The following is a 27680-nucleotide window of genomic DNA, read 5'->3' on the forward strand; positions in this document are numbered from 1 at the left end:
GGGGTTGCTTAGAAGACTCCTTTAGCAATGTTATACCGGATTCTCAGAAGGGCTGTTACATAGACTTCCTTCTCTGCACAGTTTCTTCCTTACATTCTCCTCCCACCTCCCACCGGTGTTTGTATAACTACAACTCCCATCATCCTTAGCTAGCAGGACCAATGGTTGGGGTGATGGGAATTGTAGTCCAAAACACACACACACAAAAACCCCAGCTGGAGACCCTGGTTTGGGAAACTCTGGTTTATACACTTCCTCCTGGGATAGCCAATGTAGTGCTCTCCTACTTACTCTCTTCACCCTCAGCCATTTGTCACACTGGTAGGGGATATTGGGAACTGTAGTTCTCCCAATACCTCTACTACATTGGCTACCCCTGTATTACCCGACCTCTCAGGTGTTTCTTGGGAAACCTGACCCTGGGCATCCTTGGGGGATGGCAACATCAATGACCAAAAGGGTACAGTCGACCAACTACAGCAAGGGGAAAGGAAAAGCGAAGCTGTGGCCCTCCAGATTTTGCCAGACATCTCCCATCCCTGAACATGCCGGCAGGGGCGGATGGAATTTGGAGTCCGGCAACAACTGGAGGGCCACAGCCCCCACTACTATACAATGTGATCGGGTTCAACTAAGTACCAGGCAACACTAGGCCTGATTGATACATGGCCCAGGGCCAGACCCCGACGGTGCCTTCATCCAGCAGTGTATCGCAGGTGAAACCGCTGCCATTCCTGAGCCCGTCCGCCATGCGGAAGAAGAAGCTGCAACGGCCGCAGCCCCACAAGGCGCTGGGGTGAAGCTGCCTCAGCTCCCTCAGCGGGAGAGGCAGCAGTTTCACCGCAGGTATGTGGCCGATGCAACTCATTCCTTCCTCTGCAACACCGCAAAGTGTATCACTTTATCATGATGTTTGGCTGGCGGTGCATCACAGTGTTGAAAAGCTGGTATCGCCCCAGCCCTAGGCGATGTCTCATATTGATTTCATGGGTAGTTATGAGATAGGGATGAGCCCAAAGAATCAACATTTGGCCCTGGAGGAGGAATTCAGAAAATGGGAACTCCAGAAGAAGAAAAGGCTGAGGAGCTGATCCAGAGTGCTAGGCCTACTCTAACGTGACTGCTTAAATAGGGGTGCAAAGATGCAGTTGCTCCCCAGAATAGCGCGGAGAGAGGGTTGCCATCTGCAAATCAAGATTTTGCCCGATGCCTCAAGCACCCTTTAAAGAATAAAAAAACCAAAGCAGTTCTTCCACAAGGTAGTTGTAGCAACAAATGTGATCCATCTGCGTTCTGGGGGAGTGCACCCCCCCCAAAAAAAGTACAGACACATGCACACACCCCTCACTAAAGGACCAGAGAGACAGAGCTCGGTTTAGATGGCTAAATGCAGTTTTATGAAGAGAAAGGGGTGGGGAAGAGTATGGCAGACGAACTTACAACTGGGGGGAGGATGAGGGATGTGCTACCCGCCCAGTGTGGCAGGAAGCTGCCATCTACAGGCCGGCCACGGTACTGCTCTTTCATGACTCCTGACGGGAGGGAGGGAGGGCGAGAATAAAACCGTCAAATTAAAAACATGCTAAATGAGTAAAAACTAAGGTGGGTGGGGTGGGGGGAATAACATCCACCCATTTTATCATGGGGGTGGTGGGGTCTGGAGAGTGATGAAACTAAAAATTAGTTTCCCATCCTCTCATCTGTATTTACAGGGTAAAACACAAGTCGCTTTGTGGCTAAAACTGTTGAGTGTTGAGGGGCAGGTAGCAGATGCAGAAGAACCGCACTCTCCAAATGCCACCCCTCCCCAAACAAAGCGGGTCGCCCCAACCCCTCCCTTCCACACGCCCCACACACAGGAAAGGGGGCTGGGGGAGGGGGGCCCAGCCAAGCCTATTTGCATAAAGAAGGGCCATTCTTTTTGATTCCCCCCCCTGGTGGTCAAGAGGGGGATAATCAGAGCGGGGGCATGGGCAAGCCAGACTTGTCCAGCCCCGCTATCTCCTTGGGGGGGCCTGGCTCCTCATCCATCTTGCGCCCGTGTTTTCGAAAGTACTTGTATCGCTGGACGTACGCCTTCACTAGGTTGTTCACTTTGACGGGGTTGATTTCGCCGCTCTTGCTGTGGCAGATCTAGAGGAGGATTGTAAAGAGGACAAAACAAAGAGTCAATACCTTTCCCCCTCTCACCGTGGGCCTCCCCACTTCCAAGTCTCCCGCGTGACCCCAGGAGCCTCTTTCACCTTGTGGACGGCTTTACGCAGGATGTCCTTGTATTCTTCCTTGGTGATCTCCTTCTTCTGGTAATAGGGCTTGATGGCCAACTTCACTTCCTCCACTGCCCGTTCCTGTGTGTGGAGCTTTTTCAGGTACTGCAGTGGAGCAGAGGCAGGAGAGTCAGCTGAAGCCGGGGGGGGGGGCAGGCGCAAGGTGAAGTAAAGCTAGTTCTAAGGTATTTTGAGTGGGACGCAGGTGGCGCTGTGGGTTAAGCCACAGAGCCTAGGACTTGCCGATCAGAAGGTCGGTGGTTCGAATCCCCGCGACGGGGTGAGCTCCCGTTGCTCAGTCCTTGCTCCTGCCAACCTAGTAGTTTGAAAGCACGTCAAAGTGCAAGTAGATAAATAGGTACCGCTCCGGCGGGAAGCCGCTTTTGGCGAACCAGAGCAGCGCACGGAAACGCCGTTTACCTTCCCACCGGAGCACTTTGAGGTGCTTTCGAACTGCTAGGTTGGCAGGAGCAGGGACCGAGCAACGGGAGCTCACCCCGGCACGGGGATTCGAACCACCGATCTTCTGATTGGCAAGTCCTAGGCTCTGTGGCTTAACCCACAGCGCCACCAGCGTGCCTGTTGATTTTAGTGCTGGGCAACTGCCCTCAATCTATGCTGCTTGGCGCAGAAGCGAGGAGCCTGTGGCCCTCCTGATGTTTCGGGACTCTCAAACTTCCGACATTCTGTAAGTAAGTTGGCCAGCAAGAAATCACTCAGAGTTAACTTTTAGCAAAACAGGAGCTGCACTGGAGTATCGGGCCTAATTAGCACAGCAACTCATCTCTGGTAGGTCTTACCCCAGGAGGCAGTTTTGGAGACTGAAGAAACCTGCACCTTCCCACAGCTGCCTAAGTCTCCTCCTCCCCAAGGTCCTTCTCAATCTGAGACTACACCAATGCGCCTGCCTTTGCTCCTCCCACTTTTTGCCTCTCCTGGGAGACCAGGGGCAGGGGAGCTTGTCAAAGCAGGAGAGGGAGACACCCTGGCTTCTTCACCAGTCTGACTAATCTCTGCCCTCCCTCCTGTTTCTGGACTTCTTTCTGTCACAGACTCTCCCTGCTCACTAAACCGCTACCCCTTCAGCTTTTGACCCCTCCTCTTCCCAGTCTTCTCCCTCCGGCTGCTCACTGGCGTGGCACCACCACTCCCTGGGCTCTGAGCCTTCTTCCCTTGGGGGGGGTTCCCCAGCTGGTGCATCCCATCCTTCTTCTGTGTCCAGCCAGTCCATGACACAAACCCAGCTGGCATGGACAATGGTAGTTAGGGCTGACGGGAGCTGGAGCCCAGCAGCTTCTGGAGGGCACTAGGGCTGGGGAAGGCTTGCCTTAAAGCACCAGCTGCTTCGTTCCAAAAACAACCCCAGCTCTTACCTTGTCGCTGTCTCCGCGCCCTTCAGAGCTGGTGCTCCCCAGATCGGTGCCGGAGGAAGAGGCAAATATGGCTGCCGAGGGAGGGCCTGACGAAGCCTGGCTCAACGTCCCGGGCAAGACTCCAGTGGGAGTGGTGGGGGTGGAGCCACAGCCTCCGAGAGGCAGGGAGCTCTGGAGCAGGTAGGAGACGGGCGGTACAGCCAAGTGCGAGGCAGGCGGGTGGGCCGGTGGTGCTGGCGGCTGAGGGGGGCCCAAGGAGGCAGCAGGCTTGGTGTGGGTCAGGATCTGGTAGGGGAGGGGAGGAGGAGATGGTTAAGACGGCATGTCATTGGCCTTCCATTTCTCCAAACTCAAGAGCCAGATGTTGGGATGCCACCCAGAAGCAATCAGGTAATGGGATGGGTAAACCTGGCTGTGGATGGGACAGGGCGACCTGTCAATCACCCTTCCCTAAAAGATACCCCAATTGGGTGCAACTGCACACTGCAAAATCAGTAAGCAGCGCTGATGCTCCCTGTAAGAGCTTAGAGGAAGCTACACCTACCGGTGGCAGTTGAGGGAATAGTTACACAAGGCCTGAGGAACCTCTCTTTTGCTAAGGGCTGCATTTCTTTGGGGGCAATGTGTCAGGCCCCCAAGCCAAAGTGTGTGGGGCCAGCTCACACTTGCCAGAGGTCTGAATGTGTTGATTGCAGAGGGCTTTCCCCCCTTCTCCTCCTATTCATTTTGGCTCCTCCTACCACCGTTTTCCTCTATTGCCTTCTTTCTTTCCCCCCGGGGCTACCCCCAACCTCATGAAATTGGGCCTAGGACCACGTGTGCCTCACTCTTAGTGAGATAAACCCAACTCCCTTTACACAGGGAATCTGCACTGCCAGATTTCCTCCGCTAGCCATGCGCCCTGCTACAGCCACAAACGCAACCTTCCCAAAGCTGATTTGTCCTCTCAGCCCAAACTGGGCATTGGAGACGCGTTCAATGGGTCCTACAATGACAGCTAAACACTGGCATCACCACTTGAGCAGAACTTTCAAAGCAATACGACTTCCTCAGTGTCTTTGGATGGCTTTCAATTCAAGAAAAACAGAAAATGACCAGACTTGATTTGGAGGAAGAGAAACTGGCTGCTGAATGTGGTGTAACAGCTGTACAGCTCTGAAACACCACGTGATTATGAGAGGAAGATCTAGTTGTCACTGATGCCGGGTGGGGGGGGGAAGCCCCAAACAACACATTCTGAGATTGGACAGAATTTACAACCCAATCGCCCGAGTGTATTCTGAAAGCAAACCCAACTTTGATTGCTGGGGTTTGTTTCCAGGTAAGTGGTTACAGGGCTAGAGTCTCTGTTGAGTAATGCTTGTTTATTCAAATGGGTGATATGTTCACATCATCTCATTTTGCATATACCATGCTTTTTTTGTTGCTTTTTTAAAAAGCAGGTTCGCATTAAATTTGGGAACTAGTCTATCAAAGAGTAGAGGGGCAGAGGGAGGCCAGGAAGGACATGGCAGCCAGCTTGGGAGATGGAGACCCAGTTGTTGTCCTGGGAGAGATGAAGCCCCCATCTCTTCGCGCTGGGGAAGATAAAGCCCTCACTGTATGCAAGTCCTTTACCAGAAAACACCCATATACATCTAAGCTTGTCCCTGCTACTATGAGAACCAGGAATCTAATAATAATAATAATTTTATTTTTAAAAGGAAGAGCTGCAACTCTCACAAGTGCCAGCTTCTGTGCTAGACAGCACACCTTGCTTTCGCGAGAGTACACAGTGCTCTGGGCTTTGATGCAACCCTTAAGTGTGCAATGGTCATCTTTTTCTTGCCTTCCAAGAGGTTTGCACTTTGTTTCGTTTGTGTTATCAAGTCAGCCCCACAACCTTCCACCTCCTGCCCTCCCCTCCCACATTATGGCTAGAAAGGAGTTTCACACACATTCCCAGAATTAACAGTTGCCGCAGCCAGATCTCTTGGCTGAATTTGAGGTTTTTGTACTGAAAATGCTACTTGTGGCTGTAACCCGAGTGCCAACACCCTGTGATTTTTGGGTAGACCAATCTCCGTTATCTACACAATGAAAATGAATTGCAACAGCGGTTTTAACCATTTCAAACCTGCTCCGTACCTGATTGGTTGCTTGAATAAGCTCCTGGGCTTTTGCCCTGCTTGCAAGGTTGGCCTCTTCCATCTTGAAAAGCAGGGCAGTCACTAGGTTAAGAAACAAGAGGCTCAGAAACGGTTTCCCAAACAGGCATGGGGTGGGGGTGGAGAAGGGAGTGCAGGCGGACAATTAAGAGGTTCCTCACCCGATATACAGGCGCTCAAGTCCTGGGTTTTCCCTTATCAAAGAGGGGGGTGGTCTGCTCTATAATTCCATTCTCTCTCCCCTCTCTGCCCACTCAGCATGGAAAAACAGCACCGGGGTGGGGGGAGAAATAAACTTGTAACAGAGATGGGGTTAAACATCCTATCGCTGTCCAAATTCAATCCCACCCCTAGGTGCTCTTTAAAATATGCGGATCTCCTACAACACCTATAGTTAAGGCTTTAACACTGCTCTGCAGAGTTTAAAAACACAGATGCACTGAAAAATGAAAGTGGATCTATGAAAAGGGCTGTGCTTCTTGGCTCCGACTGTTAGCAGAGCTGGGAAGGTTCTGCTCCAAGGAACACAAGTTCCAGGTGCCTTTAGGGCAAAATGACATACACTCAGAGGCATGTACTTTCCTTATGTGATTTCTCATGCTGGTAAGGTTCAGGTTTTTAATGACTTGGGAACTTTTGGTCGCACGAGTTATGGCTGAAGAGAAACACTTCATACCACTGCCCCAGTCCTCTGAATTTTTACCCTTCACTGGATGAGCAGTGCAGAATTTCAGGCTTTTATCCACAGCCCCAAGAAACATAACAAAAAGGTTGTGAAGACTGTGGCTGCATTCAATATTTTGTGCGTGGACAGTGAAGTTTTGTGGTGACCTGGACTTAACACTGGTTTAATCCTTCAAGACGCAGCAGTCTTTGAATATCTGGAGGTCTGTCATGCAGTAAACAGAGCAGACTTAGGCCCTTGGTCGCTCCAGAGGATCAGAACCAACAGGTGAGAACTGGGAGGGAAGCAGCTATCAGCTGGACGTTATGCTGATAGCGGTCCAAAATGGGAAAAGGCTTGCCTTGGGAGGCGGCAAACCCTCCTTTGCATTTAAGCAGCTCTTGGTGGGCACCTGCCAGGGATGCTGCACTTGCATCGTGTGCTGAGCAGAGTGGCGGAAGAGGTGAACTCTGAGATCTCTTCCAATTGTATGGGGACACAAAGGAGGCTCTACCTTCTAGGCAAGGACGGGAACAGCTTCCATAAGGCAAAGATCCATCAAAGAAAAAAAGCAATGCCATTATGGCACGCAAGCAATACAGGGGTCTGCAGCCGTATTTCTGATTCATACTAAAACCACCAATGGCTGTGCTTTGGTAAAAGGGAGAAGAGGGAAGAGATACCTGGCCCTCGAGACATTTTCAAAATGTGTTGATATGTTTCTGCTTCATTAGGATTTTGTTGTTTTGCATTGTGTTGTGTTTTAGCTTTGCTTTACAGTTTTTCAGTTTCACTCTGTGCGCGCGCACACACACACACACACACACACACACACACAAACGCAAGTTATTTTTGTAACCTGCTTGGAAACTGTTTTAGTATTAAGCAATGTAGCAATGCGTTAAAAAAGACCAATGAGTAGGGCTCCACGACAGCACTCCCTCCCCACTTCCCTGGCCCCATCCATATACCTACATGCCAACACGCCACTGGTGCAGTCTACCCCACCCTGCAGGTTCCATGACATGGGGGCCGGTGGCTGGGGCAAGCTGCGAGGTGGGTGAGGGGGTGGCTGCAGCGGCTGTTCCTCTTTGGTCTCGGACAAGCTGTCGGCTTCCGGCTCGTCTGCTGGCACCCTGGGGGGCTCGACGGGGGGCTCTTCAGGAAGGAAGGAGACATCGGGCGTCTTGCAGCTGCTGTCCACCGTCTGGGAGTCAGGCGTGAGCTCCTGGCCTGGGGCCAAGGGCTGCGGGCTAGGTGGTTTGGCGGTAACCTCCGATTTCTCCGAACCAGACCACGAGGGCTCCTCCTTGACCCTCAAGGGGCTGCTTGCGCCTTGACTGCAGCTGTCGGCTTTGGATTTCTTCAGCCCAGTCTTCACCTTGAGCTTCTTCTTCTTCTTGGGCTCTGAGGCACCCTTGGGCTTGATGCCCTTCAGCTTCTTCACGCCCATCTTGGCCTTCAGCCCTTTGACTTTCTTGGGTTTGAAGCCTGGCTCCTTGACGTCGGCCATCTCTCCTTGGCCGGCTGCCGAGGCCCCAACCATCAGCACCTTCTCCTCCGACTTGAGGAAAGGCGAGCGGCTCTCCTTGTCGCGGCTGAACTTCACACCGATGGAACCCACCTCCTTGACCGATGTGGTGCTGCTGACCCCTTCGCGGATCAAAACAGCCACCTTGGACTGGAGCTTCACCTTCCGGCCGGAGCCCAACTTGCCACTTTCCTTGTGGCTTCCAGCTTTGATCTTTTTCCCAGTCTTGTCCCGATCCGGCCGGGCCTTTTTCTCCACTTTGGGCAACTCCTGCTGTTCGGAACAGGGCAGCCCCTCCTTCAACTTTTTTTTGTACTTATCGCGGGCACCAGGGCGCTCCTCCAGGTAGGCCCTCTTGCGCTCTTTCTCCTTAGGCACCTTCTGCTTGATGTCCTCCTCCGGCCGCTTGTCCTTGCGGGACGGGACCACGTCCTCCTTGGCCGCTGGCCGCCCCCCACCAGATTTGGATTCCTCCGCGGGCTCGCGGTCTGAGAAGCACGCATCGAAGCTCAGCCCTTCGGAATCGTAAAGGACTTCCCGCTTAGCTCTCTCTGGCGTCTCCAAGAGCCCTTCCATCTTCTCCTGCTGGTTGACCGTGATGGTCCTCTTGATGGTGAAGAGGTCGTTGTCGTTGAGGTCCTGGATTGATGGGGGCACCACAGTCCGTGCATCTCTACGGCGTTCCATCAGGACCTTCTCAGACTTGGGCTCCTCCTGCAGGTGCACCTCCCGTTCCTTGTCCTTGGACAACCGATGGGAAGGGTGCTTCTCCCGCGAGTGAGACCGGGAGCGTTTCTTCTTCTTCCTGCCGCCATCCCCCCGATGTTTCTCTTTGTGCCTGCTGCGATGGGCACGGCTGCTGCTGCGCGACCGAGAGCGCCGGCCGCGGCGCTTCTCCTTCGACTTTGATCTCCTGCTCTTGCGCCGCTCGGCGGAGGTATGGGAGGAGCCAACCGCAGACAAGCTGGTGCTGATCGACGGCGACCAGGACCGGGAGGCTCGGTGATGTGAGCGGGACCGCGAAGCCCTGTGGTGCGAATGCCGGCGCTCCTTGGATTTCGAACGCGATTTGGATTTCTTCTTGGGATTCCACGGGGAGACGTAGGCCTCCTTGGTTTTCAAGGCCTTGCGCTCGCGTGACCTTTTGCGCTCCCTTTTCGATTTCTTGCAGGAGCCGGAGCTCGAGCCGGAGTGAGACTTGGAGGCAGGGCGCTTGGGGGCTGGCGGAGGCGGTGGTGGCGGAGGCAGGGGCGAGGGGGCCCGATGATAGCGCTCTCGTCGCTGGGTCAGAATCTTTCTCCTCAAGTCCACGCCCTTCCAACGGGGGTCAGGCTGGCTCTCGCTGAAGTCGATCTGTAGGGCTCCCTCGTCATCTGAGTCGGCGTGCAGCGACAGGAAGTCGTCTCCTTCGACCACCCGCAGGGCGCGCTGTTCGGCAGGCCGGCACCTGCTCCGGAAAAGTCGAATGGGGCTATAGCGCTCATCCTCTGGCTGGACAATCTCGCCTTCCTCAATTTCCGAGTCGCCGCCACCACTCCCGTCCCACTCCATGGATGACCGGCGTCCAGCCCGATGATGCCCGCCTCCTTTGGATGTCTTCTCGCCACTCCTCAGCTTGGCGTTTCCAACAGTCACCACCTCCAGGGACACTTTCCCTTCCAGCTGCGGCTTGGTTTCAGCATCCAAGCGTCCTTTGGGGGCCAAGTCTACCACAAAGACCCGGCGGCGTGGCTCAGGGGCTTTAGCTTCCACCTGCTCTGAAGGAAGCTCCTCAGGCAGAGTGGAATCAGCGCCCGGGGGCTCTTTGCCCTCGGGAAGCTCAGCAGAGCAGGCTGCCTCTGTTTCGTAATCCCTGCCGGCTTCCACCTCTGGCTCAGAATCTTCCTGCCCTTTGTCTGAGCTGGGGAAATCTTGGCTCAGGCTGTTTTCGTCGTAGATCCCAGCCAATGTTTCTGAGATGCGACTGATGCTGTGGGACATGTCCGGAGGGTGTTGGTCGTTGTCGTCTTCGTCGTCGTCCTCATCTTCGTCATCCTCCTCGTGCGAAGGGGTGCTGATGGAGGAACTGGGGTTAGAGCCCGTGGGGTCAAAGGGGTCGTACTTCTGGTCATGCCGCCCACCCTCTGCCTCTTTGTGGGGAGAGTCGCCAAAGGCAAAATCACCATTGAGGTTATCCTCATCGGTCGGGTGGAAGGGATCATAAATATCTAAGTCCGGGGAGCGCATTGGGGGGCAGGGGTTTGAAGAGTCGCCGCCACCTTCGCCCGGCAGGCCCTGGTGGCAGGAGATTGAAGATGACGACGAAGAGCAGGATGATGAAGAAGAGGTGCTGGAATCGGCCTTGTCCAAGGAGTTGGCGGGAGGTGGCTGGGAACGCTGCTGGGATTCAGATTCCCGGCTGGCGGCGCTCTGCGGGCGTTGCTGCCCCCCGCTGGATACCCCCATGCCAGTACCCAGAGTCATGCCCAAGCAAGGTGAAGGAGAAGTCCTGTCTGCTTTAGGGGACTGCGGAACTTGGCTCCTGGCTAAAAGAGAAGTCCAAGGAGCCAGGTCCATTACAGGCAGAGTTCTGTGTGAGTCCAGAGGATAAGGCTGCTCTGAAAGGGAACGGTGGCCAAGGGGACAGGCGTTGCTTCCTCTCCAGCAAGGTGCAGATAATCCAAGGCAGGCTGCAGGGAGCAAAAATGGAAATGGTTAGGCGTGCACCCAAATTTGGAAGACGACGGGAATTTTATCACATTCCACAACTGGTGCTTCACAGGAGTCAGGGTTCCGATATTTCCAATTCTGCTGCTATCAACTGGGTATAAGCCTCTGATAGCATACAGTACTCCATTAGCCAGTAGAGGCATCCAGCCCTGGAGCTGCCTAAAGCTGTAGCCAGCAACTTCAGAGTCTCAGTCTAAATCTCAAGCTACAGCGACCTGTGTTTCCACCAACTGCAGGATTTATCCTCACCATATCTGGGCTCAAGGTACAAGGTTAGCAGAAAGGGAGAGGTGCTATTGCAGGGGACTGCCAGCAGATCATATGGGGGCAGGATTGAGCAGCGGAGGTGGGGGGTCTCCTGAAAAACGAGTATCTTTGTGGGTCCTGGGCCTAAGAGAAACTGGGCTGGAGCACTTGAAAAAGAGGATCTTCTATCAGCACACACACAATTATGAATGGGTGGGGGAAGAGACCCAACACTGAAAAGAAACCGTTTTACTACCCTACCGCCAAGTGTGGCAGCCCGTTTCCCCCTGCTATAATAATAATTTATTATTTATACCCCGCCCATCTGGCTGGGCCTCCCCAGCCACTCTGGGCGGCTTCCATAGAAACCAAAAATACAGTAAAATATCACGTTAAAAACTTCCCTGAACAGGGCTGCCTTAAGATGTCTTCTGAATGTCAGGTAGTTGTTTATCGCTTTGACATCTGCTGGAAGGGCGTTCCACAGGGCGGGCGCCACTACCGAGAAGGCCCTCTACCTGGTTCCCTGTAGCTTTGCTTCTCGCAATGAGGGAACCGCCAGAAGGCCCTCGGCGCTGGACTTCAGCGTCCGGGCAGAATGATGGGGGTGGAGACGCTCCTTCAGGTATACTGGACCGAGGCCGTTTCTGGCTTTAAAGGTCAGCACCAACACTTTGAATTGTGCTCGGAAATGTACTGGGAGCCAATGTAGGTCTTTCAAGACCGGTGTTATATGGTCTCGGCGGCCACCCCCAGTCACCAGTCTAGCTGCCGCATTCTGGATTAGTTGTAGTTTCCGAGTCACCTTCAAAGGTAGCCCCACGCAGAGTGCATTGCAGTAGTCCAAGCGGGAGATAACCAGAGCATGCACCACTCTGGCGAGACAGTCCGCAGGCAGATAGGGTCTCAGCCTACGTACCAGATGGAGCTGGTAAACAGCTGCCCTGGACACAGATTTGACCTGTGCCTCCATGGACAGCTGTGAGTCCAAAATGACTCCCAGGCTGCGCACCTGGTCCTTCAGGGGCACAGTTACCCCATTCAGGACCAGGGAATCCTCCACACCTGCCCGCCTCCTGTCCCCCAAAAACAGTACTTCTGTCTTGTCAGGATTCAACCTCAACCTGTTAGCCGCCATCCATCCTCCAACCGCCTCCAGACACTCACACAGGACCTTCACCGCCTTCACTGGTTCTGATTTAAAAGAGAGGTAGAGCTGGGTATCATCCGCATACTGATGAACACCCAGCCCAAACCTCCTGATGATCTCTCCCAGTGGCTGCATGTAAATGTTGAAAAGCATGACGGAGGACAGAACCCTGAGGCACCCCACAAGTGAGAGCCCAGGGGTCTGAACACTCATCCCCCACCACCACTTTCTGAACACGGCCTAGGAGGAAGGAGCGGAACCACTGTATGACAGTGCCCCCAGCTCCCAGCCCCTCAAGGCGGTCCAGAAGGATGTTATGGTCGATGGTATCAAACGCCGCTGAGAGATCCAGCAGAACTAGGAAACAGCTCTCACCTTTGTCCCTAGCCCGCCGGAGATCATCAACCAGTGCGACCAAGGCAGTTTCAGTCCCATGATGAGGCCTGAATTCCGACTGGAAGGGATCCAAATGGTCTGCTTCTTCCAGGCGTGCCTGGAGTTGTTCGGCAACCGCTCGCTCAATCACCTTGCCCAAGAATGGAAGATTTGAGACTGGGCGATAGTTGGCCATCGTGGCCGCATCTAAAGATGGTTTTTTAAGAAGCGGTTTAATAACCGCCTCTTTCAGCGGGTCTGGGAAGGCTCCCTCACGGAGGGAAGCATTCACCACCCCACGAAGCCCATCGCCCAGTCCTTCCCGGCTAGCTTTTATAAGCCAGGATGGGCAAGGATCCAGGAGACAGGTGGTTGGTTTCACTCGTCCAAGCAGCCTGTCCACATGTATAAGATGGCAGGCTCTGGATGTGCAAGACACGGAACTTGCTGAATGGCACCGCCACCCTGGATCTTGCTAATACATCCTGCCTGACCCCCTCTCTATGGTTTACCATATAATGTAGTTTCCATCCTAGAGAGTCACGCCTGCATCCCTTTCCTCATCTGTCTCATTTTTCTCGCATATGTGCAGACACCCACCAGACTTCTGCATCCTCCAAGACAGATTTCTTCTCAAGATGCCAGACAAGGCGCCCACATCCCCCAGCCGCACCTCAGCCACCAGCTCCACTTCTTCCATATCTTCATCCCCGCTGTTGAAAGAGACAAAAAACGGAATTAGGAAGCGGATCCCGCGCCAGCGACCCAGAGATCCCAATTTCCAGCGCGGTATTCTAAGCCAGCCTTTTCCCAACCTGTTGCCCCCTAGATATTGGACTCCAGTTCCTGCCAGCATGGGCAATGATCAGAAATAAGGGAAGCATTATTGTGGTCTGCACTAAACTCCACTGACTTGCAGGCATAATTCAAGGCATTTCGGTCCCATGTACCTTAGAAATTTCTCTCGTTCCCTCTGGTCCACTGTGATCCCTAAACTCTGCTTGGCAGTGTCTAAATCCTTGAGGGGACCTGGGTCATGATCCAGCAGCTTCTCCCCCTTAGTTGAGCTCCCTTTCCAGAAGGGACTGCATAGAAGTAGCAGTCAATACTATTCTATTTGCCAGGGCAGTAGCTCACGAGAGCCCTTTTCTGCTACAAAGCCATTTGGCTTCTGCAATTTCCCCTCCTTCTGCAACTGCACTCAGATTTAATTCCCAAGTTCCTAAAAAGGATACTTTGATACGTGCATTTTGCTGCTTGACGCACTTCTGAATTTAATTTGCCAACAGGCTTATGTTTCTAAAAGCCTTGTTATTACCGTTATCCTGCCAGCTGTGCAGCTCCGATGTTTTACAGAACTTCTACTGAATGGTAGAATTTCAGAGCTTTTACTGTGAAGCTCCAGACTGCAGCCACAAGAATGGGCTCTTGTCCTCCCTGAGATAGTTGCCCTGTAGGAGTCCCACTTACTAAACTGCCTGAGTTCCTATGGAGCTCTCTACTCCCTGCGGCAAATGGTAAGTCCACTCCAGGTAGTCACAGACTCCAGCCAAGTCAGGCACCACACCAGAAGAAGGAGCCTCAAGGACCTGGAGGAAGGAATAGGAAAATAAACAAGTGCTGAGTAACTGGGACCCTCTGGTTATAAATATTAAGGAAAAATTAGGCAATGCTGGGATTGTCATGGGGTGAAAGGCAATGAAGTCATTTTCAGAGCAGACTTATATTGTTAAAAAAACAGTGGATGCAAGTTCACTGACCTAATGGGTCTACTTTGAAACTGAATAATGTTACTTATCATCCACATATTTTATGTCCTTTCGAATGGTATGAATTATATGATAAAGAGTAAATTAACAGCAATCATGTGCATCTTGTCTCCAGTGAAAGTACCAATTTACCAAATATAACAATTGTAACTGAACATGTTGCTGGTAACGCCAAGGCTGCAGGTTTGATCCCTGTATGGGACATCTGCCATATTCCTGCATTGCAGAGGGTTGGACTAGATGACCCTCAGGGTCCCTTCCAACTCTATAAGTGGTACCTCGGGTTAAGTACTTAATTTGCTCCGGAGGTCAGTTATTACCCTGAAACTGTTCTTAACCTGAAGCACCACTTTAGCTAATGGGGCCTCCTGCTGCCGCTGCGCCACCGGAGCACGATTTCTGTTTTCATCCTGAAGCAAAGTTCTAAACCCGAGGTACTATTTCTGGGTTAGCGGAGTCTGTAACCTGAAGCATATGTAACCCAAGATACCACTGTACTTTGTAGTCAAATCATATTCTCACTTTGTGATATTTTATCTTTTTAACAGAATTTTGTATTTTTTAGGTTTTTTTGTATTCTTGGATGATGATGATGATAATAAGACCACCATGACAGGCCCACATTCACAACAGAAAACCCACAACTGTTCACAGATGATGAATCATCATCATCATCTTACAGTATTTGTATGCTGCCTTTCCACAGCTGAAACTGTGCTCATGGAGGCTTACAACACGACAAGATTTACATAATTACAAACATAACAGAAGTCATAAACAACAAGTAAAACACATCAAAAAGCACACAACCTAATGGAAACAATTTCCAGATAAATCACAAGATCTAAAACTAAAGATACAGTACAACAATAATAACAATAACAGCAATAGTTCGCCTGTAAACAATCCTCCAGCCCAAGAATCAAACTGTTCAACAGCCTCAGCTTTTGTAGCTGGAGTCAGCCAGCACTCCACTCTCCCAGGCCAGATGGGAACGGGTCAGTAAGGCAGGGAGCAGGTCATCCAGGGCTCACAGCCAAGATGGTGTCATTTAAAACAACACAGATAAAAATTAAAAACAATTTAAAAGAGGAGCCCTTGGTGCTAAGCAGCAGCAGCAGTCCTTTAGACCCTGTCAGGCCCTGCCCCAAGCCAGATGGAAAGAGGCAAGGGTGGGGCCCTTCAGGCCCTCAGCAGGCCCCATCACCGAAGAAAGGAGGTGAGCACACCATTCACCAGAATTTATTTGCCCGGTAAGACCAAACCCATGTGTAGTTGACCCCAGTGCATTAGGAATCTCCAGCAGTCACACTGTTGTGGTGTAGTGGTTAAGAGCAGTAGTCTCGTAATCTGGTGAACCGGGTTCGCTTCCCCGCTCCTCCACATGCAGCTGCTGGGTGACCTTGAGCTAGTCACACTTCTTTGAAGTCTCTCAGCCCCACTCACCTCACAGAGTGTTTGTTGTGGGGGAGGAAGGGAAAGGAGAATGTTAGCCGCTTTGAGACTCCTTAAAGGGAGTGAAAGGCGGGATATCAAATCCAAACTGTTTGGCCCTTACACAGATCTGCAGCAGAACATGCAAGCTTTCCAATGTTAACACATTATAATAGGGATGCAGTGTTTGCCAACATACCTCACCCATTGTGGCATTCCTATCACAGGCCAGTGCAGGGTCCCCAGTTCCCAGCCAGGTACCTCCGAGTCCTTCGGATCTGGAGCTCTTGCACCATTTCCTCCAGCTTGTGTGCTTGCATTCAGCATCTGAAAAAAAGAGGCAATGACAGCAAAAGGGACCCCACTAGAAAGGTATGACATGCCTGCTTTGCAGGGATATACTGCTCCGAAAAGCACCTGCATATGAACTATACAGGTAGCTGAACTCTTGCCATTACACAGCCCAAAGACTGGATGACTTCATTCTTTCTTTTGCTTTGCAAATTCTCATTTAAAAAAAGAGTCCATACCCAGACTGCTTATCACAAATAGTGAACGACCACAAATCTTAGAGGATGCACTCTTTGCTTATGAGCACATGAAACGCCTTGCTAGATCAAATCAAGATCCTGTCCACGAGATCCACCAGAAATGGTATAGTGGCTCACCTGTAGGCCACAATCAAACTTCTACCTCAGTACTAAAGAGTCATGCACTGGGAATCCTTAGAACTTAGCTCAGTCATGAACTTGCTGGGTAAAGTAAAGGTAAAGGGACCCCTGACCATTAGGTCCAGTCGTGGACGACTCTGGGGTTGTGCCGCTCATCTCGCTTTATTGGCTGAGGGAGCCGGCGTACAGCTTCCGGGTCATGTGGCCAGCATGACTAAACCGCTTCTGGCGAACCAGAGCAGCGCACAGAAATGCCTTTTACCTTCCCGCCGGAGCCGTACCTATTTATCTACTTGCACTTTGACGTGCTTTCGAACTGCTAGGTTGGCAGGAGCAGGGACCGAGCAACGGGCTCACCCCGTCGCAGGGATTCGAACCGCCGACCTTCTGTTCGGCAAGTCCTAGGCTCTGTGGTTTAACCCACAGCGCCACCCGCGTCCCTAGAACTTGCTGGGTAGCCTGAGATAAATCAGTAACGGTTGGTATGAGGAGGACTTTGAGCATTTAGCGAAAAGCATTATCAAGGACTACTAAGATCACATGAACTTCCTCTAGACCAGTGATGGCCAAACTTGGCCCTCCAGCTGTTTTAGGACTACAATTCCCATCATCCCCGACGACTGGTCCTGTAAGCTAAGGATGATGGGAGTTGTAGTCCCCAAACAGCTGGAGGGCCAAGTTTGGCCATCACTGCTCTGACAGAGTCAAACCATTGGCCCATCTAGCTCAGTACTGTCTTCTAACTGGCAGTGTTTCTACTTGAATATGCCGGGGACTGAAACAGGGATCGGCTGCATGATGAGCCTCCCCCTTCAGTGCCCACCTCCTCTCGACTAGCTGTGGATAACAGTTGTGTTCTTTTAAACCATGCAGACACCAGCTTTAATTAAGAAATACAGTCACAGATGTATGTGTATTTATATATTCTAGATCTCTTGCCAGTTTGTGCCTCTTGAAGGGAAAGATGCTGGTATTATTGGAAAGCTCAATGCTTCCTGGTCTTGAAGTCATTGCAGGCACCGAGAAGCATCATTTCACAATTCTGAATATTTGCGTTGCCCTGGAAAACCAGACACATGAAAAGAACCAGAAGGCGGCAGCTAGACTGGTGACTGGGAGCGGCTGCTGAGACCACATAACACCAATCCTTAAAGACCTACATTGGTTCCTGGTATGTTTCCGATCAGAATTCAAAGTGTTGGTGCTGACCTTTAAAGCCCTAAACAGCCTCGGCTCAGTATACCTGTAGGAGTGTCTCCACCCCTATCGTTCAGGCCGGACACTGAGTCCAGCTCCGAGGGCCTTCTGGCAGTTCCCTCACTGCAAGAAGTGAGGTTAGGGGGAACCAGGCAGAGGGCCTTCTTGGTAGTGGCGCCCTCCCTGTGGAATGCCCTCCCATCAGATGTCAAGGAAATAAACAACTATCTGACTTTTAGAAGACATCTGAAGGCAGCCCTGTTTAGGGAAGTTTTTAATGTTTGATGTTTTATCATGTTTTTAATATTCTGTTGGGAGCTGCCCAGAGTGGCTGGGAAAACTCAGCCAGATGGTTGGGGTATAAATAATATATTGCTGTTGTTGTTGTTGTTGTTGTTGTTGTTGTTGTTGTTGTTGTTGTTGTTGTTGTTGTTGTTGTTATTATTATTATTATTATTATTATTATTATTAGGCACATTAAGCACCTATAATTTAGTTCAGGCTTTTTATTGGTGAACATCAGGCACCTTGTGGACAGACATTTTTAATTTTTTTAGTAAATAAAAGAAACAGGTGGCTTCAACTTAAGGCGAATGTGAATAACTCAGTGGAAGAATACACCTGTTGGATGCTGGAAGTCCCTGGGTTCAATCCCTGGCGTCTCCAGGTAGGGCTGGGAGGGACTCTTGTCTGAAACTCTACCAATCAGAGCAGACAACACTGAACTAAATGGGCAACTGATGCGACTTGGTAAAAGGCAACTTCTTGTTCTCCACCGCTCCTCCCCACAAAAAGCCCACATCCCTCAAGCCTGGCCTGAGATCTGCTATGCTCATGTTGAATTGTGATGTTCACAGCAGAGGCGCCTATTGTTGAAAGTGCAGCTAATCCACCTGACGAACCCATTGGTCCCTTGGTTTGCCTCTTGATTTTGAGTTACCTTTCTCACTGGCTGGATCCTGCAGTTCACCTGGCAGTCCGCTGCCCACAGCTTGCTGCAAAGCTTTCTGCAAGGACAAAAAAGCAGCAACCCTTAGCTCTTGCTGAGAACATCCAGTACTGCAACTCCCAGAAGCCCAACTGAAAGTGACCGGCTAGCTTTCATTGGCGGTCATTGGATGGGTTTGCACAGGGACAATCAATGGGGCAAGAGTCAAAGGCTGATATGAAATCAAGACAGAAATCTTATACATGAGAACCTTGCAAAATAAAACAAAAACTGCCCAAGAACTTTGGAGGTCTTGTTTCCAGCCTAAGCGCCACTTTAAGAAACGTCAGAACAATGATAACAAGCAATCTATTACACTGCAATACTGGACATAAAGCTCACATTAAGGATGTAGTTAAATATACACACTGAGTGATGAATGGCTCATCATTAAAAAAGAACGATTCGCTAGAAACAGTGCAGGTTGTCAAAAATAAATCTTTTGTTGTCCAGAATTAATGTTACTGAGTATTTTTGATGACACCAATGTAAATATATTGTTTAAAAATGATTTATATATATGATCTTGGGAGTAAGAATAGTAACTGCAATTCAATGGAATTACACTGGATGCTTGGTATCACTAGCTCTCGAATATAGCTATAATGGAGAAAACTACACATAGCTGTAGATTTTGACAAGGATTACAACATTTGGTTTTTATACGATTTGACATTTCTTTATGACATATACAATGGAACCACCATTTTCAAGACAACAGGTCACAAGCCTGGCAAATCTGGAATTATACATGATTATCTGATAACGTTGATTGTCTTTACTATTTCAACTCTTTCAAGTGCCTATTCATAATTTTGTTTTTTGTCTTTTAATTTTTGCCCGTAGTTATCCCTGTTCTCTGTTTTATATACATTATAATATAATAAAAACCTAACCCAAAAATTGAACCTGACGGAGATAGATGATTTTTATTAAAACCAGACCTGCAAATTGCCACGAATGTGGGGCAAGTAGAAACCATCCTTAAGAAGCCAACGTTGATCCAGAATTTCTCCTTTGTAGCTTTGTAGCCAGGACTTTAAAAAATTAACCAAAATCCGTTGCATGTGGTCTTCTCTGCACTCAGATGTGCTTTCAGCACCCAAGACTGAGCCAATACCTTGAAGTTTGAACCCGAAGCCTCCTGCTTGGTTGTCACCGTCACCTGTCTCATTTATCTTGTGCCTATCCAATGATCCAAGATCACGGTCTCAGCTTAATTAGTTGTGCAAGTTTACAGCTGTAGGCTGTTTTTTCCCTTCCAGCTGCATTCTTCTGCATGCCCCAAGGCCAAGCATCTTTTAATGTTTGCTCTTTATCTCTTAGGGGGAAAGGCTTCAAAAGACGCTACCTGAATGCATGTTCGTTCCAGACTTCCCTGTCCCTAGGACATTTCTTTTAGAAGTAATTATTAATTAAGCATATTAAATGCACAATGGGTGGCTGATAAAAGATAAAAAATCTCACCAAGTTTCAAGGTGAGGCTTATTTCCAAGTAGGTGCACAGAGGATAAAAATCTAACTACATGAACGTACACATGTCTGCAAGCAAATCTTCCAAAAAGTGAAGCCCTGATGCTTTTTAAAAAAGTGATATTTTATCCAAGAATTTTCAACTATAAAGCATTAAAGTGATTCCAAAAGAAAAAAAAGCCACAAAATTGTGTAAAGGGGGGGGGAGGAGGGAGAGCATTATATGGATATATATGAAAAATACCCTGACCCACACATTAGTTTATAAATTTGATATTATTATCCTATTACTAATGTAAATATTAATAGTCTACTACATTTTGTATGCAGAGCCCCCAATGCTTTAAATGAATCTCTTTTTCTACTGACTTCTGTTCTGACAAAAGTGAGACTCCTGGGGGGGGCGGGAATTAACCGCAGCAGAAGAAAATATTGAGGTATCACACTACATATTGAAAGATTTTGTTCAGATGTTTTCCAGAAATGCTACTGCTTGTGAAGAACCTAAGAATTAGTGTGTGATATACTGCTGTGCTCTACTGGTACTATTTAATTTCATTAAAAAGGTCATACTACTTTGTGAATGTCACACATCCAAGAGCTTTGTCCAAGTTTCCATTTGGACACTAAAATAATATGTAAATGCCCTGCTATACACACTTTCCTGAGGTAAGCACCAATGAAAATAGTTCAGACTTCCTTTCAATCATATACAATATTGGGTTGCACATATAATGTCTGGGCAAAAAAAAAAAATTATTCATTTTTGGCAAGAGCTGCTTATTACATCGATGGGGAAATATATCCAGTATTTCTCTGTTTTTCAACTCCTTCTACCCTCCAAACCCAAAACAGTTGTTTTCTGAACCGTTATTTTTCAAGCTCTAAAACTAAGCGGAGCCTGTTTTGCTGAAAGCTGGTTAAGCAAGAAGCCACATGTGTGGGCTGGCGAGTTTTACAATCTCTGTATCCTTATCTGCAAGGCCATTTTTTTTTAATGCTCTTCTACAGATTTTTCTTTCTTTCTGGAACGCCACACCAGCTGGCAGAACTAAACAAACAGTTCCACAGAACAATTGGCAAGCACCAAGAGAGAAGTTAAAAGAACAATGATGCGCAAGTGAGGGAGAGGTGGAAAAGAAAACAAAGAAATTATGGTTTCTGAAGTCAAATGTAGGACGGAATGAAAGAAAAAAATATTTACTTCAAGTAAACTCTACATGGCAGTGATGTGTACTTTAAAAAAACAAAAACATAGCAGCCTAAACATATTTCTGTAAGGAAAGCCTAATGATTGATTTATAATACTGTTAGGGAGGAAGCAATGACTGTGACACACATACAAAAAAACCATGTGCAACCAGAAAAACACTTCACGTATGGATAGAAAAAAATCATCCTGATACACGTATACAGGCAGTGACCATTTTAGGTGTGTTCAATTGTCCTGACGTGCAGGTCTTTTTGGAACCAGAAGAGGGAAGAACAGGGCGGAGCGGGCTTATACAGAACCCCCATGCAAAATGATCTCTGCCTGTATTAGCTTAGTTTGGATACCACAGTAAACCATGGTTTTATCATGGCAGGAATGAGCTGCAATAAGCTTCAAATCACACTCTACACACACACTACACACAACATCAGCAGGAGGAAACTGAACTGCTTTCAATGCCAAATAACCCCAGTTTAGGGTTTGGACATGACACTAAACGGGGGTTAATATTAACTACGATCTGTTGAAATAAGCCAGCTTCATAGCTTATGAAGCTACCTTGTTTAACTAGTCACATTTAAGCTTAACCTAACACTCAAGACACAATCCTGAACTGTGGCTAACCGCAATCGAACACATAAGCTTCCAATTTCCTCCTTGTGTCTGCACCAGTGAACAGAGGTGTAGAAGAAAAAGCATAAACCCAAAGCTTGTGCACATAACTATATACCACTGTTTATCGTTACATTTGAATCGGGCAATTGTATGACAACCCTTTGGAATTTGGTGTTTGGGTTACACAGGAGGCCACAATGGGAAAGGAAGTCTCCCAAAAACGCAAGTGCGTGCATGGTCCTTTGGGATCTCAGCCCATATGATGAATTTTCATGTTTAGGAATTGACACAAAAGTAAACGAAAAGTTTTATTTTCAGGTTAAAAAACTAAGCAAGTCTAGCAATGTATCCAAATACATGCAAGTAGACCTATGAAACTCTTTCCGTATTATGAAAGCAAGAGTCAACTTAAGAGACTGCTTTCTTGGGGGAAGGTGAATCTTCTCATTGTGAGGCTGCCTCGTTTTTCAGTATCCACTCTCTCTTTACTATTGCCCAGCAGACTTATTTCACATGGAAACTATTTTGTGCTGAGATACGTTGTGGTCATAAAAATTTGGGGACGGGACTCCTATACAGCACCTTGAAAACCGTAGAGGAAGGCGGGGGTAACGATATGAATTATAATTCTACATGATAATGATTCTCATTTATCTACAGTGAGCCCATTCACAATGTCCATTAAACTTGTTTTCTGAATAAAACTACATCATTCAAGATCTCCAGCCTTGCTATTTGTGCAGTATCTTTAACAAATGGGTGTTTGTCAGCTGTCAAAAAAAGTGTGTGAACAGGTTGAGTGAGAGCTCTTGCTTTTTAAGAGGATGTTAGTCCCACATTCTCCAAACTTCATTTTCAGAGTCCTGTGGTTGTAGTTGACTGTGCAGAATAGGGAAGGGCCCTCCATACGCTGTTGGGACTACAATTCACATCATGCTTGACCACTGGCCATACTGGCTAGGGCTGATGGGACCTGGGGTCCTTCTCACTGCCCATTCCTGTTCCTATGGCAGGAAGCCACTCAAGTCCAATGCGAACTGTGTCACCTCTTCCAGATTGCCACAACCCCTTCTTGGTGTATTTCAGAAACGCGCCATGTACATTTTTAATCAATATATCATTTCAGTACTTGCTACATGCCCGTAAAGGGGTTGAATTGGAAAATACACTGGACTAACTTTTGTAAGAAAGAAGCAGGGGAGAGCATCTCCAAACACCCAACTGGTTACTTTGCATATGTTAACTTAACTGCCCTGCTTTCGTAAACTCGTCTGCATCTACAAAGCAGCGCAATGTGGAAATACAAATTAATCCTCTGAGCAAAACCACCACTAATGGCTCAAAATGGACCTATTATTTGTGCTCAACCTCAAGGAACCACAAGCTTCCCAGCAAGAACTACTCATTCGAAATATAAATATTAAGCAATGCCTATGCCCATCACTCCAGCCCACAACCCCTTGAGAAACTGAGCAGTCATTACCAGAATGATAGCTTGGCCAGCACAGAGGGCACCCGATTGGTCCCAATCTGCATCGAGAGAAGGTTCACTGGCTGGCTTCTCGCCACCTCGTGCAGGATCCTCCCTTACTGGGGGGCGTCGATTCTCCTCCTCTTCCATGTCTGCAGGAGCTGCAAATCCTAGATATTGACGGAGTGAGACATTAGCGACTGACAATCCAGTTTCTGACCTACCTATCCTCTTCAGATACAGCTTGTTCAACTAGACTAGATGAAATACAGTCCCTTTGCATAGAACTCTGAAATCCGGACACCCAGTCCGCAACAAGTCCCCATCCCATCCTCTCAATACCTCATGTTCCTCCAAAAGAATTCATGATTTGCAAGACTGCCAGCCCATGTTTTGATCCGCCAGAGCCCTGCTTCTTTCACAGAAAACTCTGCCTGCTCCCACTGCTGCAACACGGGATCTAGGTCTCCACTGTCCATAATTCAGCTAAGCAACAAAGGGAAGAGGGGCTGGGATTGAGCAGGTAGCAACTGGCTTTCCGTAAGAACCACCGTATTTTTCGCCCTATAGGACGCACCTAGACGCACCCCAGCCCCCAGAACGCGACCCAGAGCCATGCCGAAGCTGCATGCAGCTTTGGCATCGCTCTGGGAGCTTGCGGGGCTGGGGGAGGGGGAAGCCCTCCGCCAGCCTCCAAACCAAGTCGGGAGGCAGCGGGATGGCGCACTGTGCCTCCCCGCTGTCCCCCGAGTTTGCGGGGCTGGCGACGGGGCTCTCCCCCCCCCCCCGCCAGCCTTCTAACCAAGTTGGGGGACAGCGGGATGGCGGCGTTCCGCCTCCCCGCTGTCTCCCGAGCTTGTGGGGCTGGCGGTGGGGCTCTCCTGAAGCCTGGAGAGTGAGAGGGAAAAAGTGCGTCCTATAGGGTGAAAAATACGGTATTTCAGTGTTCCAGTTATGCTTTTCTAATTGTTGCCCAACGGAAGTAGCTAAAACGCCATGGCAGCATATAAGCCATTTGCCTCACCTGAGGTTTGCATATTTAAATCAGTAAGACAGCACCTAAGTCAGGCTCAGCCAAAGAGGAAAGGCTTCTTACTGCACAGCCAGATCACAGTCTCCTGCCAGCACTCCCTTCGAGAAGGGAAATGTTCCAGGTTATTTTCTGAGCCAGCTTCAACGCCAAGAAAGCAGCTCGGTTTCATACCCCGTTTTGTGAACCAAATAGGTAATAAACATAATACTAAAAGAAGAGTGTACGCGGGCATATCTAAAATTACTTTTGTTTGTGTGGAGCAGTGTGCTCTTAAGTGAAGATAGTGGGAGAAGCGAATACAGTGATTGCAGTGTCCTTAAGATCGACAATGATAATGTGCTAGAACCCCGCTGATTAGCTGATTTATAGTTCAGTACATTTAAGCATTTGCTTATTTTAAAATAAAGTTGTCATTATACGTGTAGCCTGTTAGGAGCCCAGTATTCCAAGTTCCTTTCCACCTACACCAAGAATGGGGTGGCCGTCCAGTTATTGATGGACTCCAACTCACGCAGGCCCAACCAGCATGGCGAGAGGTCAAGGATGATGGGAGCTGTAGTTCACCAATATCTGAAAGGCCACATAGTCCCCATCCCTGAGTCTGACTTTCACCCAGTAAATTCCCCCCCTTTCTAATCATCACAGACTACCCACCCACACATAAATAATTCTTCTCTGCTGCACCATTCTTTCACAAGAGCTGACTCTCTAAGTTTTATAAACCCTGATCCTTATCTTATCTTCTCAGCTCAGAACACTAGTGCTTTCCCCACCATTCCTAGTCTTAAATAATTTCCTTTCTAATTTCCTTTCTAATAAGAATGAACTTGAACAGCATCAGATGTTGAGGCTGTCCGAAGACATAGAAACTTTGGTAGAATGACCAGGATCCAGGTTCGAAACTAATAGAATGTTGGTTTCTTTGGGAGATCTGCAAATCCTAGATATGTGGCGTGTGTGAAGGTATGTACAACCGTATTTTCTAGTCTTAAGTAGGTATGGATAAATGAGACTTTAAAAGACCTGTTAATCCTCAATCCCCTATTTACCTAAACAATTATTTGGTTAAATTGCACAATTTTGTGCTAGATTCTAAATACTAACAGACCCAAAAGACAGGTAAAGTTTTAAGCATAGAGAGTTAGAAGCAACCTTTCAGATCATCTGCCCAATCCTCTGCTTCAGACATTCTACGTCTAAAAATTGCTATTAAGTTGCTTATCCAACATTTCCTTAAAAACCTTCCATCAATCCCCTGCCACCCACCTTCTCACCACATGGCACTGAAAAGCCTTCCCATTCTCTTATTTTTCCATTTGGAACCTCACAATTCTCCTGTCATTTCACCCTGGACATGCCGTTCCATCAGCTTACCAACCAAGATCCCACAGCCCATTGATGACACCACATTTGGGGCAACCCACAAGCCTTCTGTGCCATCTTCAGCCACAAAAAGCACCCTTAACCATAGCCGCATCTCAGGTCCGCAACTCCCATTATAGAATTTACCTGACCATCAACTGCTGCAGCTCAGGGATAAAGAGGCTATGTTTTCCGTGCAAAAGGTCCTAGGCTTCAGTCCTCGGCAACTCCAGTCCAAAAGTAACGGACAATGAGAGGAAAAAAAATCCCTGCCTGCGATTCGAGAGACTCTCTCAAGAGTAGACAACGCTATGTCAGGTGTCCAAACATTTTGTCCCGGAATGACGAGATAAATTCTATTTAGTCTAACTGATGCTATCCAGTTCCCTTTCCCAGGGTCAAATCAGCTCCTCCTTACCCAAGTGACACAAGAAAGGACCTTGACTGCCACCAACAACCCCAAATGAACCCCCATCCGTCTCTAAGCCATACTAAAACAACCCCCCCACCCATCTTCTTCCACATGCCTCAAACCCCTCTGCCCCACCGTTTCACTCCATGTACAGCCCCAGAAGCAGGCGCACACCCCCTTGAATGCCCTCTTCCCCCTTTCCCAGGGGGTGCAAACAAAGCCCTATCCGTTGCCTGTATAGTGGGTATGGGGGGGGGGAGCGCCAAGCCCCACTGACCCCAGCAGCGCTTCTCCTCAGGTTAAGTGGGCGCAGGATGGATGCCGCCCCACAAGCATCGCTTCCCCACAGATCTCCTCACAATACCCCCCAAAAAATACTGTTTTAATACCAAAACAAGACAAGGCACGGTTCTCGGGGCCGCCCCCCCACGACAGCTGCCCCTCCTTTAGGGCTTACGGGAATGGCCTCCAAGCCAAAATGAACCCACCCCACCCCAGCCCCCGACCAACCCGCCGCCCCCCCCGACCCCCCATCACGTCCTTAACGGGCGCGCTCCGAGGCCTTCTCCGCCCGTCACCGCTACTTTAAAACAACCGAACACCCCCATTATTATTATTATTATTACTGTATTAATTTTTTTAAGCCCTCGCCCCTGCATTGCGTACACTTATTATTCGCCTCACCCCCCACCCGCACACAGACAGACTCCCGGCGCAAATAAAATAAATAAATATATGTATACAAACACGCTTATTTTTGCACACATACATACACGCGCGCTCGCACACCAGCCCCGCGAAAGACCCTTCGGCCAGCAGCCCCTCCCGAGCCATTGCCATAATTACCCAGCTCCACCGGGAAGCTAGGCCTTTCCGCCCGCCCACTTCAACACCAGAGGACGAGGAGGAGGAAAAGGAGGAGGCGCGGCTGCTGCCGCTGCCGCCGCCGCCGCCGACACTGTCCGGGCCCGGCCTCTGCGGCAGCCATTTTACTCCGCTCGGCTCCGCGGCGGGGAGGGCGGGGCCTCCGAGAGAGGGCGGCCCCCGTGGCATTCTGGGAGATGAAGTCTGCTCCCGGAGAGCCCCTCGTAGAACGCGGCGGAGCCCAGGACTCCAACGACCAGAATGCCTCGAGGCGGCACGGGAAAAAGGGGCGGGGTGGGTAGGGAGCGCGCAGGGCGTGATGGGGGATGTAGTTTGCGAGCCGCGCCGCTGACGGGGCCTTGTATGGAGTGGAGGCTGCTCCCCGCAGTGCGAGGGCCGAGGGGCTGAGCGGGGCCGTGGGTGGGAGAGACTGTTTTTGTCCCATGATGCAGTGTAATTTCATATGAGTCAGGAATCGTCTTGACAGGATCCTGGAGGTGCCTGGGATTGAACCTGGGTTATTTGCTAGTGAAATACAGTACAGCCCTTTCTCATATCTGTCCCTTTAAAAAACTCTTATTTCCACTTCCTTCACTAACAGCCTAATCCCTCCAACTGCATGGCCCTTGATTCTATGACCCTTGATTCTATGTTGCTTGCAAGATCTGCCTGTATTGCATGTGACTTTTGATTATTATTATTTTTTAATGTGGTTT

The 27680-nt window shown here is 49.3% G+C and overlaps 1 protein-coding gene across 3 annotated transcripts; it reads right to left on the minus strand.

The window, feature by feature from the left end:
• Positions 1-1374: 1374 nt before the first annotated feature.
• On the minus strand, positions 1375-27153 carry SCAF1 (SR-related CTD associated factor 1). Of its 3 annotated transcripts, none has more exons than XM_083582415.1 (11): positions 26947-27153; positions 23306-23463; positions 18474-18540; positions 15865-15992; positions 13933-14051; positions 13063-13175; positions 7427-10651; positions 5768-5850; positions 3641-3925; positions 2244-2372; positions 1375-2133 (listed from the first exon to the last, which is right to left on the minus strand). In XM_083582415.1, the coding sequence occupies exons 2-11, from the start codon at positions 23441-23443 to the stop codon at positions 1957-1959; spliced, it is 4464 nt and encodes a 1487-aa protein (XP_083438541.1). In that variant the 5' UTR covers positions 23444-23463; positions 26947-27153; the 3' UTR covers positions 1375-1956. The 3 variants fall into 3 exon arrangements, with proteins under 3 accessions (XP_083438541.1, XP_083438542.1, XP_083438543.1); XM_083582416.1 differs by having other exon boundaries at positions 26870-27109; XM_083582417.1 differs by lacking the exon at positions 26947-27153 and adding an exon at positions 25836-26386.
• Positions 27154-27680: the final 527 nt, after the last annotated feature.

The sequence above is a fragment of the Podarcis filfolensis genome (assembly GCF_964270895.1).
Source record: "Podarcis filfolensis genome assembly, chromosome: 13".
Lineage (NCBI taxonomy): Eukaryota > Metazoa > Chordata > Lepidosauria > Squamata > Lacertidae > Podarcis > Podarcis filfolensis.